The sequence below is a fragment of the Eublepharis macularius genome, chromosome 4 (assembly GCF_028583425.1).
Source record: "Eublepharis macularius isolate TG4126 chromosome 4, MPM_Emac_v1.0, whole genome shotgun sequence".
Classification (NCBI taxonomy): domain Eukaryota; kingdom Metazoa; phylum Chordata; class Lepidosauria; order Squamata; family Eublepharidae; genus Eublepharis; species Eublepharis macularius.
In genome coordinates, this window is record NC_072793.1 from 69,176,864 (window position 1) to 69,190,866 (window position 14,003).

The following is a 14,003-nucleotide window of genomic DNA, read 5'->3' on the forward strand; positions in this document are numbered from 1 at the left end:
GTCAATTCCCAACATACAACAATAAAGTTCACAGTATGTACAATTTAAGACACACAGAGTCCTGAAAGGAATTAATCCTATATTGCATTAATTATGCATGCGATATACAAAAGTTCAGTCAGTGACAAGATGCAGTCCAGCAAAATGCCGTGTGTAATGAAGCAAAAGACCGTTTGCTGTGGATGGCAACGAGTACGAGCCGGCAATGTCTCTTCGCTCGTTTCAGACCAAACCGTCTTTCCTCAGGCCAGAATATAGAAAAATCTTATTTAGTTGGGTAACCGTTTCACATCGAATGCTCTGTAAATTTCCTGTGTCCTGTATTTTTATGATGGGCTTTCAGTGATACTCATGGACAGAAACAAGGGGCCCAAAATCACTTCCCTTTTGACTGGACTAAGCTTCATTTTCCCACATTCATCTGTCTCCAGAAACTAGTTCATGTTTTCTACTAACTCCCTGGATTTAGACAGAGAGAACAGATATAATTGCATGCCTTCAGCATACTAATGATTCTTCTGTCCAGGTCTCCAGATGACTTCACCCAGTGGTTTAATGTAGATGTTGAAAATTGTAGGAGACAAGATGGAACCCAAAGGCCAAAAGACAGGACACTAATCCACCAGCACCACCTTCTGGGATTTTTGAACCAGATACAATGAATGAGGTGTGGTGGTTAGAGTGCTGGACTAATATCTAATCTCCTGTCTATCATGGAAGCTTTTTGGGTGACCTTGGGCCAGTCACACATGCTCAGCCTAACCTACGTCACAGGGTTATTGTGAGGATAAAATGGAGGAAAGGACAATGACGTAAGCCATTTTGGGTCCCAATTAGAAAGAAAAGTGAGATATAAACAAAGTGAACCATCAAGCAAACAAATAATTAAGATAGGAACAGAGGGACCAGAAAAAAGTGCTCCCCAAACCCAGTCCAGCCAATTGTCCCAGAAGGATACCATTTTCAGTGGTACTGAAAGCTACCGAGAGATCCAGAACCACCAACAGCGTTGTACTCCCTGTTATCTGCCTGGAATGAATGGGATCTAAGTAAACTGGTTCATCAAAAAAGCCCTGAAGGTGCCCTGCCACAATCATCTTGAGTACCTTGTGTTCAGTCAGCCACATGGTGAGTTTTCTTCCACCATCACTCTGGCTGTCCCTCCATTTATGAGGAATCTACAGTAGCTTCTGTGTACAGAAATGCTTCTGTGGTTGCAGGATAATTCAGTACCTACCTGACCGCCTGAGAATTTATATAATAATTTTATATTGTAAAGTAATATTGCTATGTACAACAAACTGATGACAATGATAATTAGGGTGAGAATGTGTTATAGAAAGCTTTGGGCTGCATGTGAAATAATGGTTTCATGATAATAACTTCACAAATATTATATCTGTTGATGTATTCCATATCTAACTTTACTATAAGCAAATGTTTCCTTTGCTAAATAATACAAACCATTTCCTGACATTTATACCATGATATTTATGACATTTATACTCTAAAAACATTAACAAGCTATGCTTCCACCCTCACTTACTGTGCAATTCTAAGCAGAATAACACCCTTTTAAGTCCATTAAACAGATGTTGTTCCAACATATACCTAAGAGTTTAAAACAATAACAACCGCTGAAATCCAGTTGCATTTATTTATTTTTGAAAACCAGCCAATCGGGACATAAATTCACGAGTGGAGTGGAAAATCAGATGTGCTATTTTTAAGAACAGTGTTTCCTCTAACTGAAAAAAGATCAAACCATAGTATGAACAGAAAATAATCTGCTAATGGTGTTTGTGGAAATGCTCCCCTAAAAGCTGAAGCACTTATCAAGGAAGGATACCCCCAGACCTCTGATACCCTAAGGGAGGGATATATAAAAAGGATGCTATATTGACTAGAAAGAGCATGGGCTTTGCTGTTAAACACCACCCAAACTGTACATAAGAACAATTTGGGGGAAAATGATACCGAAGTGTGTATACATCCTGAATAAGGCACTGAGCTTCAAACTATGACTATATAATCAGGGGCCAAGCATGGTGTACATGTATAAAATGAGTACACTTTACCAGGACTTATGGCTTATGAGAGTGTGATTATGAGATGGTTAGAGGTATGTTACAAGCTTGTCTCTGGTTCATGGAAATGATGCTTGGAATCTACACATAATTCCACTTCTTTTATGTCACTGGAGACATCTGCCATCCATATGTTTGCAGTGTCAGACAAATAGCGCTTATTTAATTTTCTAGGTAATACCTATTTCATGTACTATTACTGAATAATATAAATGGCATAATACATGTTGGTAGGGGTGTGCGATTCTAGTTTCCGATTTGGGTAAAGTACCCAAATCGGACCCAATTCGCAATGATTCGGAAACCCAAATCAAAGCTTTCTGAAGCGATTCGTATCATTTCAGGAAGCTTCGGGTCAGGGCTTTAAATGCCCCTCTCCTTGCTGCTGCAAAGCAGCACGGAAAGGCACATTTAAACCAACAGATCAGCTGTTTGGTGGGGAGGTCCCTGTCAAGCAGCTGATCTGGGCCTTCCCCACCACCCAGCTGGCTGCTGTGGTGGTGGAGGAGGAGGTGTGGGCTGTGGAAGAGCCGGTTCCAGCCTTCCCCACCACCCAGCTGACCACTGCAGTGGTGGAGGAGATGGTATGGGCTGTGGAGAAGCCAGCTCCGGCCTTCCCCGCCACCCTGCTGGCCACTGTGGCGGCAGAGGAGGCAGCGTGGGCGGCAGAGGAGCTGGCTCCGGCCTTCCCCACTGCCTAGCTGGCCAGTGCAGTGGCAGAGGCAGTGGCAGCACACCCTCCTGCCGCCAAGCTGGGCATCCCGGTGAGGTAAGTGGGGTGGGGGGCTAAGTGGGGTATGCTGGGGCAAAGCTTCCCCCTCACTTTGATATGATCCAAATCTTTAGAGGATACTGAAGTGATTTAAAGACCCAAACCCCAAAGCTGCTTGCTGCTTTGGGATTTGGGTTATTCCAGATCAGTTTCCTGCTTCGGGTAAACTCAGAGCAAGAAACCCTAATTTTCCCCCAGTGCACACCCCTCCATGTAGGATAACTGAAAGAATAGCTGTGAGATTTTAAAACTTCTCTGCAGGTCATTTCTGAATAAATTGGCTTTAGTATCCATAAACAGTTGGGGGGAAAACCTGCAGAACAAAATGGGCCTCTTCAACTCTTACTGCTGTCCATCATTATGGAGGATGAGGGTGTGATGCTATCCATGATGATGGCGCTTTCATGGCTGCCTGCCTCCGATTTGTAAATGGGTGGTGTCAAGAATAGCACAAGGAAACTGGCAGCCTTCAATGAGTATTGCGCTATTTTAACGAAGTATGAGAATGGCCAAAGTTTTGGAGTGTCCATTAGGAATCCTAATGGCCTGAAAGGAAAAAAATGTCTTGTCCCTTTAACAGAGGACTAATGTACGGAAATGGGCAGTTGAAACTTTTCATGGCATGGAGGTCAATAACTTTGTCATTAACTTCTCATTAACCCTCTGTTAGCCCAGACCTGGGCTAGCCCAGGTAAACTTGATCTCAGAAGCTAAGTAGGATCGGCCTTGATTAGTAACTGGATGGGAGACCTCCAACGAAGATCAGGGTTGCAGACCAGGCAAGGGCAAGCCACTTCTGTTAATCTCTTGCCCTGAAAACCCCACCAGAAGTCTCCAGAAGTCAGCTATGACTTGAGGGCACTCCCCACCACACAACCCTCTGTGAAAGGGACTGGACATTTTTTCACCAGGTTGTTGGCAACCCTAGTGTCCATGCACATACTGACTTTGGTGTGCCTTTCCTATTTTCTCCTTTACTTTTCTTATTGAAGTCAAAATGATGACACATCCAACAATGTGAAAACACTTCTGGAAGCTGCCAGCAGAAACTGGAACAGGAGGGCCAGAGTGCAATATTGCTCATGAATACTAAAGCTACATTGCAGTGATTCACGTTCCTCCTTTTGATGTATGCCATAGTATAATTGACACATTTTATCCTGCCACTCTTCAAAGGATCTTACTTTGTGGCAGTAAACAGAGACCTAGTTTTTAAATTACTCTGATTTCTTTCTCTCTCTCCATCCTTACTCTCTTAATAGTATCTGATGTTGAAACAATATCATTTTATTTCTTGTCTTGGTGGTGGGGGATCCAACTCTGGCCTTGATGACTGAAAAATATAAGTAACATCTTGGGACAAGTAATATCCAGAAGGATTAAACTATCATCCCATCCCACAGATCAGAGATTTGTGAAGTGTCTGTTATTAATGAATCATGAGTGTGGGTGGAGGTACTGTACATTATAAAGGATAGGGTGCATTTTACTCCTCATGGGCTCACCGTCAATGGCCCTTTGGGAGTTTTTGTCCCATTACTAGATGAGTGAATGGCAGCCATGTATTTCAGTGGTTTTAGACTGGAATAACTCAGCATAGGATTGTACCATGGGGGAAATAAAATGGTTGTGCCCATTAGATTGAGGGCTAAAGTGTCCCTGGTTATCCTGATCTCTGGGGTGAGGGTCAAGTTATATCATTTGTTAACTGTATCCCATATTTAAGCTAATTTACTTTCTCCCACAAACACTTGATGTGCTATGCCAAAGTGAAAGCTACTGAAAATTGAGCCAGCTTTTTAAATGTTATCTTCAACAGCATTATTATTCTTTCTTTCTTTCTTTCTTTCTTTCTTTCTTTCTTTCTTTCTTTCTTTCTTTCTTTCTTTCTTTCTTTCTTTCTTTCTTTCTTTCTTTCTTTCTTTCTTTCTTTCTTTCTTTCTTTCTTTCTTTCTTTCTTTCTTGCTCTACTCTTCTGACCTTAAGTAGTAACTGAGAATATGAAGAAGAAAGTAAGAATTCAGGCCAGAGAAAGTTAGTCCACAAACTACAAGAGGGATGATTTCTTATAAGTTGCCCGAATTCCCATGGCCTGAACTAAAAATTAGCTAAAATGAGTAAGTTTTCCACTCTTGAGTCTGTTCGTAATTTAGGGACTAAAATATCTGGTGTAAAATCTGCCCAGTGTAATGTCAGTGGTTTGATCTATTTCTGTCTCACCTTTTTGTACCATGGGCATTCAAATAAAACATGGGTTACAGTTTCTGTAACACCCAGACCACATTATTATTTAATTTATACCTCACCTCACCCTTCTCCTCGATGAAGACCCAAAGTGGCTACAACCTCCTTCTGTCCTCCATTTTATCTTCATAACATCACTGTGGGGTAGATTAGACTGAGAGAGGATAACCGGCCCAAGGTCACCCAGTGAGCTTCCATGACAGAATGGGGATTGGACCCTGGGTCTCCCAATGCCTAGTCCAACACTCTAACCACTATACCACACTGGAACACATGATGGAATCCTACATTCAGTTATATATTGATTTGGATATAGTGTACCTATAAATGCCTAGAGTTTTGAAGAAGAGCTTCTGCTGGGAAACTTCACTGGGGAACTGATGACATCTTTTATATCAAACAATAGGAATGTGTCAGAATCCACTAAATATTCTCTTTTTCAAAAGTCTTTATATTTTGCTGGTGATTCCACAGAAACTGGTTTGCAAGTGGCAGACTCTCTGAATTCAAGTGTCTGTTACTCACAGTTCACATTTTGTAAGTACTCCCTATTCTAATCGCTGTTAGTCCAGAGAGATTAGCAAAATAGATATGGGAGGATAAACTACTGCCTATTCCAAACAGGAAATGCCTCTTCAGAGAAGTATTTCCTCTTGCACTTCCTCTTTTATCTTGGTGACATTGGAAGCACCCTAAATGGATCAGGAATGAGAACAGAATAAATGTGGTCTCTAGAGAGATGATCATTAATGTTTATGTTTATAAGTCAATATGTTATACCTTTGAAAGAAAAATTGCATCAAATTTCCTGCAACCATCTGAGAGCTCATCCTGCTGTATACAGGGCACCCCCTGGAGGCACTGGTCCATGAAGGTTTTCCTTTTTTGTAAGAGGTTATGGTAAAATAGCTAAAGAAACCCTCACCAACGTTTTGTCTCTCAAAAGAGTTGCTACATATAATAGGAATAAGTATTGTAAGCAGGGGTCATTTCATAGAAAAAGAGCTGGAGGAACTCATTAGCATAACTCAGCATATGCCACGCCTCTTGTCATCACTGGAAGTGTGTCATTAGTATAACTGATTTGCATATGCCACACTCCCTGGCATCACCTATTCTGGCTGTTTTGGATCCAATCCTGGCCATTCAGGGCCCAAAATGGCAAAAAGGGGCTGAAAATGGCTGAAAAGAGGCCCAAAATGGTTGGGATCGGGACACTGATGAGCAGGAGAGTGATACACCACCTGTCAGAGGCCTGATCCAGGCCGTTTTGGCCCAATCCAGGCCGTTTTGGCCCAATCCAGGCCGAAACAGGCCCAAAATGGCTGAGAGTCAGGTGGGTGGGGCCACCTGATATGTGACCTCTTTGGGGGGTACTGCGTTTCCTGTGCGTTCCCCCTCGAAATGAGCCCTGCTTGTAAGGAAGAATACTACACTGCCATAAGGACAGAGAGGTATACTAGAAGAGTGAGCAGAGCAGCATTCCTTGAAACCTGCCTTTTGGGTTTGCTTATAAGTATCCTGTGTAACATAACTCATAATTTATGTTAAACAAGTAAACATTTGTTTAGGTAAGTTGATTACATTAGGTGTGATGTTCCATATTCAACACATGTAATCAAATCTCACATGAAAAGGAAATATGCGAACAAGTTCATAGCACATAAATCAGCTGGGCACGGAATTATGCAGTGCCAGTTTGCAATCTTCTGCTGCCCTGACTGGCTGCATTTGAGAGGTGTACCCAGGATCTCTTGCAACATTGCAGAAGATGCTGAGGCCCAAAATTAGACCGTTTCTGAATGACACATTGCTTTATTAAGAACCTTTTTTTTCCTTTTTGCACAGGGTGGCCAACTATGCCTTGAGAGTTCCTGGAGATTTGGGGCAATGAGGAGAAGATGTTTAGCAGGGATATGGCGAAAGATTATGTGATCTGAAGAGCAACCAGAGTATAGCAGGGATATGATTCCTAGGGTTGCCAGCTGTGACGGACTGCACACTTCAAAAAGCCTGGAAGGGCTGTACACACAGCTAGCTGCAGGACGATTAAGAGTTAATCTGTCAGAGAATCTGAGAGCTGTGAGTGACAGGCTACTCCAAGGCCTCTGATTGGGTAGTGAGCTGGAAAGAGGAGGGTCTTTTTTTTCAGTCCAGCAGTGTGGAATCCAGTGTGAGTTGGGAGATGGAGTCCTAACAGAGTGAGAAATGGGGGAAAGTTGGCAAATTGAACACTGAAAATGTATGGACCAAAGAAATCAAATTTACAGAATGTCAAATATTGGATAGAAATACAAAAGCTAGTAAAGTTTTGTTTTGTGTTGAACCCTGGTGGTGGCAGAGAATGCCCACAAGTCATAGCTGACATATGGCGACCCCTGGCAAAGTTTTCATGGCAAGAGACTAACAGAGGTGGCTTGCTGTTGCCTACCTCTGCTCTTTGTTGGAGGTCTCCCATCCAATTACTAACCAAGTTCAACCCTGCTTAGCTTCTGAGATGGCTTACCTGAGCTATCAAGGTCAGAGCATAGTGAACTGTAAAAATATGTTATTAAATATCTTACCAAGTAATATTATAAAAATACATAACAAACTATTTAAATTATATGGTGACAAGTGGCAATATGCAGCCAAATGGAAGGTAGAATGCTGTCCACATTTAACAGAATGGAGGAATAAGCTATGTGAATAATGCATCAATTGAAAAGTTAACATCTTACATACATGATAGGCCATCCCTTGAATTTATGAAAAACTGAATGCTTTTTTGATCATGTAGCTGAATATTAAGAATAACTAAGAACAATTATCAGTAAAATAGATTCGTTATCAAATGTATAATTAAAATGTTGAATATAAATGTATCTTCATGTAAGTAAGTATTATTGTATTTAATAGAAAGTGTCTTAAGAAATTTAATGAAGAGAAAACTACTTCATGTTTTATATATTCTGTTATATATAACTATCTCTGATTCACACAATTATGTTATTCAATCTGTTTTTACTTTCTGTATCCCTTTATTGTTACTTTGTTTTTCAAATAAAAATATATTATATTGAAAAAAGAACTGAAGACTGTGTATGTTCTGATTTTACCTCAGTGAGATACACACACACACACGTTGAATAATCTCATAAATTTTCAACCCCTGATCTTACCTGACTGTCCCCTTCTAAAATCAATAAACTAGTTAGTAATTTTTGAATTTTAAAAATGCCTCTGGTGCCATTTCTACTGTCTAAGGACAAGGGAACATCATACCAACCCATTGCTGGCACCCTACGAAAAATTGTGGGAGGCAGGGACCTACCTGATCGTCACTCTATGTAACGTCAGCATGACAGCATGATACTCTAGGATTCATCACTGTGGTTTAACCATAGAATTTTGGGTGAATCCTAGAGCATCATTCTAAAGTGATGATGTCACTACTTTTTCTCATTGGAAGTGATGGCACAATGCTGAATCACTGCTCCTCATTTCCCCCTTGCTACACCATGAAGCTGGCAGCAGGAAACTGGGGGGTCCAGGGCTGCCATGGTGATTCCATAGTCTAGAGTTTGCCCTCTAAAGTTGCCATTTCTTCCATTTCTTCTGTAATCTGGAAATAATTATGTGAGCATTCCAGGCTCCACCATGAGGGGTGGTAAATTAGACTTGCTCTGAAAAGAAAGGTAACATTTAAGACCATGGTGTGTGTGTGTGTGGGGGGGGGGGTCTTCAAGATATGTGTATGTGAGCATACATCTTTAATTGCACCCTCAAGAACTAGTTTTGGTTCGACTTCAGGGGCTGTTATGAGAAGGACCTCACTTAGGTCCTGTGTTTAGTGGTAGTTGTAGGCTCTCAATGTGTATATCAGTGCTCTCCACTTGGAAACAATACAGGGGATCTGTTATTGAAGCTCCCAGAGTCTCTTGGGTGCTGGCTACACAACTGAATTAAGATAGGTAACTTCACCCCTGTCTACTCACAGAATACTATTACTCAAGCCAGACAGAATTTTGGTTAGAGTTTATCACAGAACAGAGAAAGTATCATTACTAAGAGACCATAAAGACTGGGCTGGATTATGAGAAAATAAAATGCTAAACAGTCATATAATAAAAACAAGACTTTATTATTGTCATAAACTGTAAGCCTGAACTGTAACTTCATTAACTTATCCCTAAGTCCAGGTCGGCATAAGAGCCCAAGCATGGCTGGGGAGAGACCTGTACGTTTGACCGTGTGTCCTGGAGTCAGGAGGGGGCCAGCTGAAAGCCTACAGCCCTTGTGTGAGCTATTGATGTCATCATTTCAGAACTAAAATAGAAAATGTTCTTTTTTTACCAAATGATCTGGAATTGGAGGTGAACAGTGTTGTGGCTATGCTTACAGATGATACAATTCAGAATGGTGATAACCGAGGCCAACTGTGAAGAGCTGCAAGAGGAACTCCACAAATTTGTTTGTAACAATGTTGCAAACATATTAATATAGGTAAGTGTATGGTGATGCACATTGGAACAATATGCCGATGTGGTCAGAACTTGCTGAGACTGAAAGGGAAAGAGACCTTGGGGCGTAGTGGATAGCTCAATGAAAGCGTCAGCTCTGTGTGCCACAGCAGCGAAAAAGGCAAACTCTATGCTGGAGTTTATTAGGAAAGAGACTGAAAATAAAATGCTCAGTATTATAATGCTGCAGTATAGGTCTATAGTGCAGTTTCATTTTGAATATTGTATGCAGTTCTGGTCACCCTTTCTCAAAAATGGCTTTGCAGGGCTGGAAAAGGTACAGAAGATGATTAAGGGTTTTGAGCACCTATCTATGAGGAAAGGCTGGAGAGTTTTTTCAATTTAGAAAACTCTAGGGGTGGGGGGAGTGAGAGAGGTTTATAAAATTCTACATAGAGAGTGCCATGGACAGAGAGAAATTTTTCTCCACCCCCCCTCAATGGATGAGAGCATCCAATGAAGCTGATGGGCAGTTGATTCAGGACAGGAGAAACGAAATACTTCTTTATACAATGAGTGATTAGAGTGTGAGATTTGCTGCCAGAGGATGTAGTCATGGCCACAGGCATAGATAGCTTTAAAAGGGGATGAGACAGTCATGGAGGGCAGGTCTCTCAGCGGCTACTAACCATGGTGATAAAAGGGAACCGCTGAATACCAGTGCTGGGAGGCAACATCAGGGGAAGGTCTCAGCCTCTGTGCCATGTTGCTGGCCCTCCAGGGTAACTGGTTGGCCATTGGTGTGAGGTGGGATGCTGGACTAGATGGACCCCTGGTCTGATTCAGCAGGGCTCTTTTTATGTTCAAGTCACTCTGTCTCAACCATAGCATTCCAACTGCATCTCGGGGGAGGGGGGGAGTTGTGAGGGCAGGGAAACAATACTATCCTACGTGGACCTGGATAGCTCAGGGCATCCCCACCTCCTCCGATCTTGGAAGCTAAGCTGAGTCAGCCTTGGTTAGTGCTTGGTTGTGTGAGACCACCAAGGAAGTCCAGGGTCATTATGTAGAGGCAGGCAATGACAAACCATCACTGCTGTCCCTCTCTTGCCTTGAAAACCCCACAGGGTCACCGTAAGTTGGCTGTGACTTGATGACAATTTCCACTACCACCACATTACAGAGTTGTTTTAAGGGTGCCTGTAATAATAAATGCAACGTTTCACAAAAACTAAGTATTTGTTTTGTAGTTTTTGTGGTTGTTGTTTTTGCAGTCACCAAAATTCCCCTTAGCCACATAGTGGCCCAAATGATTGTGGGACTACAGTTCCCAGCATCCATCTTATGGAATACCGGACAGCTGCAGTCAGGCAATTCCATCTTTTCCTCTCTGCTGTCTACGGGGATTCTCAAACTGGAAGCGAAACGCAGAGGCCACCTTTGCAGAGCGATCCCGATTCCCCAAGCGCTATTAACGCCGCGAAGCTCCGGGCGAGGGCGGCGCCGCGCGTTCCTTAGCCGCCTGCGAGGGGGAGTTTCCAGGAAGTGGCCATATTGGATTCATTCAGTTGTATCAATCCAGGGAGGAGAGCAGGTTCCCAGGAGACGGCTTCAGGGCCATAGACCCAGCGGAGGAGCCCCTCGTCCTTTGCCTCTGGATTTCTCCAGCCATGGCCGCTACGGACCTCGAGCGCTTTTCTGTGAGTAGCAAGGGATGGGCTCGCTTCTTGCGGGAGGGCGAGGGTGAAGACGGCGCGCGCGCTCCCCTGAAGCGAGTAGGGGAGGCTGAGCCTTAGAAGCCTCGGAAGCGGGAGGAGCAGGAAAGAAATGGCTTTCCTGGGGAAAGTTTAGGGACAGATTTCCGTCAGTGCCCAAACTGTTAGCTGCCTTCCTCTCCCTTGGGAGGGACTCGGTTCAGCGGCAGGGATCGTCTATGAAAGGGGGTCGCCTTCTCTTGCAAAACAGCCTGCTTCTAGGCACACTCCAAAAAACACTCAGGAATGCGATTGCCACTTCTGTGGTCCCAAGCCGGAGACAGTTTCGGGGAGAGGGCACATCTCCTTTCGTGATATTCTCTCTGTGAAGTCGTGGTAGCAGCTGTGGCTGAGTTACGCCAGAGTTAAGGGTGTGATTTTGTATAGCTACACCAAATGCTGTCTAGATGTTGTGCAAGTGGCCAGGGCCCTTAAGACAGAATTCGGGGGGGGGGGGGGCGCGCGGAATGCTACCTATCTCCATTCTTGTCCAGATGTTGGATGTCTGCATGTTCCCGCCCCCTTCTGCTTTTCCATACTGATTTGGTCTCTACAGCAGCAAAATCAGCTGCTGAGCTTCTTCAGTGGTAACTATGGCTGCAGTCTTAAGCCTGCTTGTAGTACCATTCCATTCACTGCTTGGAAGTAAGTCCCATTGAGTTCAGTGGAGCTTATTCCAAAGACTAGTCTTATGTGGGAAAGATTGGCACATCAGAGGAAATAGTGCATGTTTGTCTTGGGGAAGTCAGCTTTCAGATGTAAAGCAACATTGTTTATACTGGGGTGGTCTCAGTTTAAAGGGGCCTCTCCTTGGGAGGGAAATCCTGCCATTAAGGTTTCCTGGGCGGACAGTGTTCAAGACTGGTTATCAGAAGAAATAAAATAAAGATCCAGTGGCAGCTTAAAGACTCATAAGCTTTTGTGAGTCAGAGCTTCTTTCATCAGATACATGGATCATACTTCCATTGGAGATTTATTTATACTTATACTAAACAGAAAGATGGGAGCGGGGATATGTTACAAAGGGGAGTCAAGTTTGAAACAATAACCTATTAAAGAGACATCAATCCATATGAGTGGGTGAGAGAACCACTCCTAACTGTAGTAGATGAGCAGAGTAAGATAAATATAAAATCTAATCGAGGGAGGTTCACTATGAAAATGATAGACCTAATTAACATCTGTGGGTGGTTCATCCTGAGCTATTAGTGAGTGAGGAAACCCAAGGCTGTTCAGGCTTGGGGGAGAAGATAGTATCTCTTGATGAATCCTCTTGCAGCACTTTCACATTGTGTTCTTCCTTTGAATTTTTTGGAATTTGAATTTCTTTATAGGAGAAAAGAAGCCTGTTGCGAACAGAAGCTAATTTTGTTAGTTTTTAAGGTACTATTGGATTTCTGTTTTATCTTGCCGTAACAAACTAACATCGCTTCCCTTCTGAAAATATTATCAGTAGACATTTTATACTTGGTTGCAGAGATGTTGCTGTGCTTCATTGTACATGCAAAGTATTTTTGGAAACATGGCAAGCTTTGCAGAGAGAGAATGAGAGAACAATAACAGCTGGGCTTGAAATTGTGTGATGTAGTGGCTGGACTGACAGACCAGGATTTGGGTGACCCAGGTTTGATTCCCTGTTCTGCCATGTTAACTTGCTGGGTGGCCTTGGGCCAGTCACATACTCTTAGGTTAACCTAACTTACAGAGTTGTTGTGAGTAAAAAAATGGAGGAGAATGCTGTAAGCTGCTTTGGGTAAGGTGAGGTATAAATGAAGTTAAATAAATAATTAAATACGCTTTTCTATTTGTTGGCATTTTACTCCAATAATAACGATTGTGAGTTTGTTCCTGTAATTATGCTAAGGTTAAATTGTTCAATTGTTTAACAAAGTGAACAGAGTTGTGTAGCAGCTAGAGTGTCAGACTGGGATTTGGGAGAGCGGGATTCAAATCCCCATGCTGTCATGGAAGTTTTCAGGGTGGCCTTGGGCTGGTCACACATGCTCAGTCTAACCTACCTTGCAAGGTTGTTGTGAAAATCAAATGGAGCAGAGGGGAACAACATAAGCCACTTTGGGTCCCCATTGGGGAGAAAGGTGGCACTACTTGATTTGCACTGATGTTGCAGCATCACTCTCTGTATCATATTGTCATGGGACTGACATTATATAACACAGGACCAGTAACAGTAGCCAAAACTGATGAATTCCACAGATCGTTTCTGCTAATGTCTGTGTGGTTTTGTGCAAGATAAGGTATGTCTGAAGATGGATATCTAAAATTTCATGTCCATTGTGTATTTTAGTAAGGGATACATACATAATACATACTACATAATACATAATACATACATAATGAATCTTGCATGGTATTTACTAAACAAGCAGTTTTTTCAGAATAGTTTTTAAAAGCTGTTTGTTGGACTTCTGTGTGCCCCTTTATCTTATCTTGAACACAGCCAATGTTTTGTTTGAATTGCCAGATGTCTTTGGCCAATGCAAATCCTTAATTGTGTAAATGTTGGCATCTAAACAAGACAGAAGCAAGGGATGGCTGAATGAGCCAAAACTGTGGGTGTCTCTGAATGGTAAAACCAATTAAAGGTTGATTCGTACATTTAAAAAACATACACTAAACTGTGCTTTGCTATGTGCTTGAAATGTCCGATGGAAAATTCAGAGTGTTCTGTCAGTGCAATCCTACA

General features: G+C 42.5%; 1 protein-coding gene across 3 annotated transcripts in view; it reads left to right on the top strand.

Annotated features, from left to right (window-relative positions):
- Positions 1-11,090: 11,090 nt before the first annotated feature.
- SEPTIN8 (septin 8) overlaps positions 11,091-14,003 on the top strand; it is a 67,808-nt gene continuing 64,895 nt past the window's right edge. For 2 of the 3 annotated variants that reach the window (XM_054977744.1, XM_054977745.1), the window contains exon 1: positions 11,091-11,245. In XM_054977744.1, the coding sequence (XP_054833719.1) occupies positions 11,216-11,245 (30 nt within the window). In that variant the 5' untranslated portion in view covers positions 11,091-11,215. Of the gene's footprint in view, positions 11,246-12,633; positions 12,683-14,003 lie in introns of those variants that run through there. The other variant, XM_054977750.1, reaches the window with a different exon arrangement.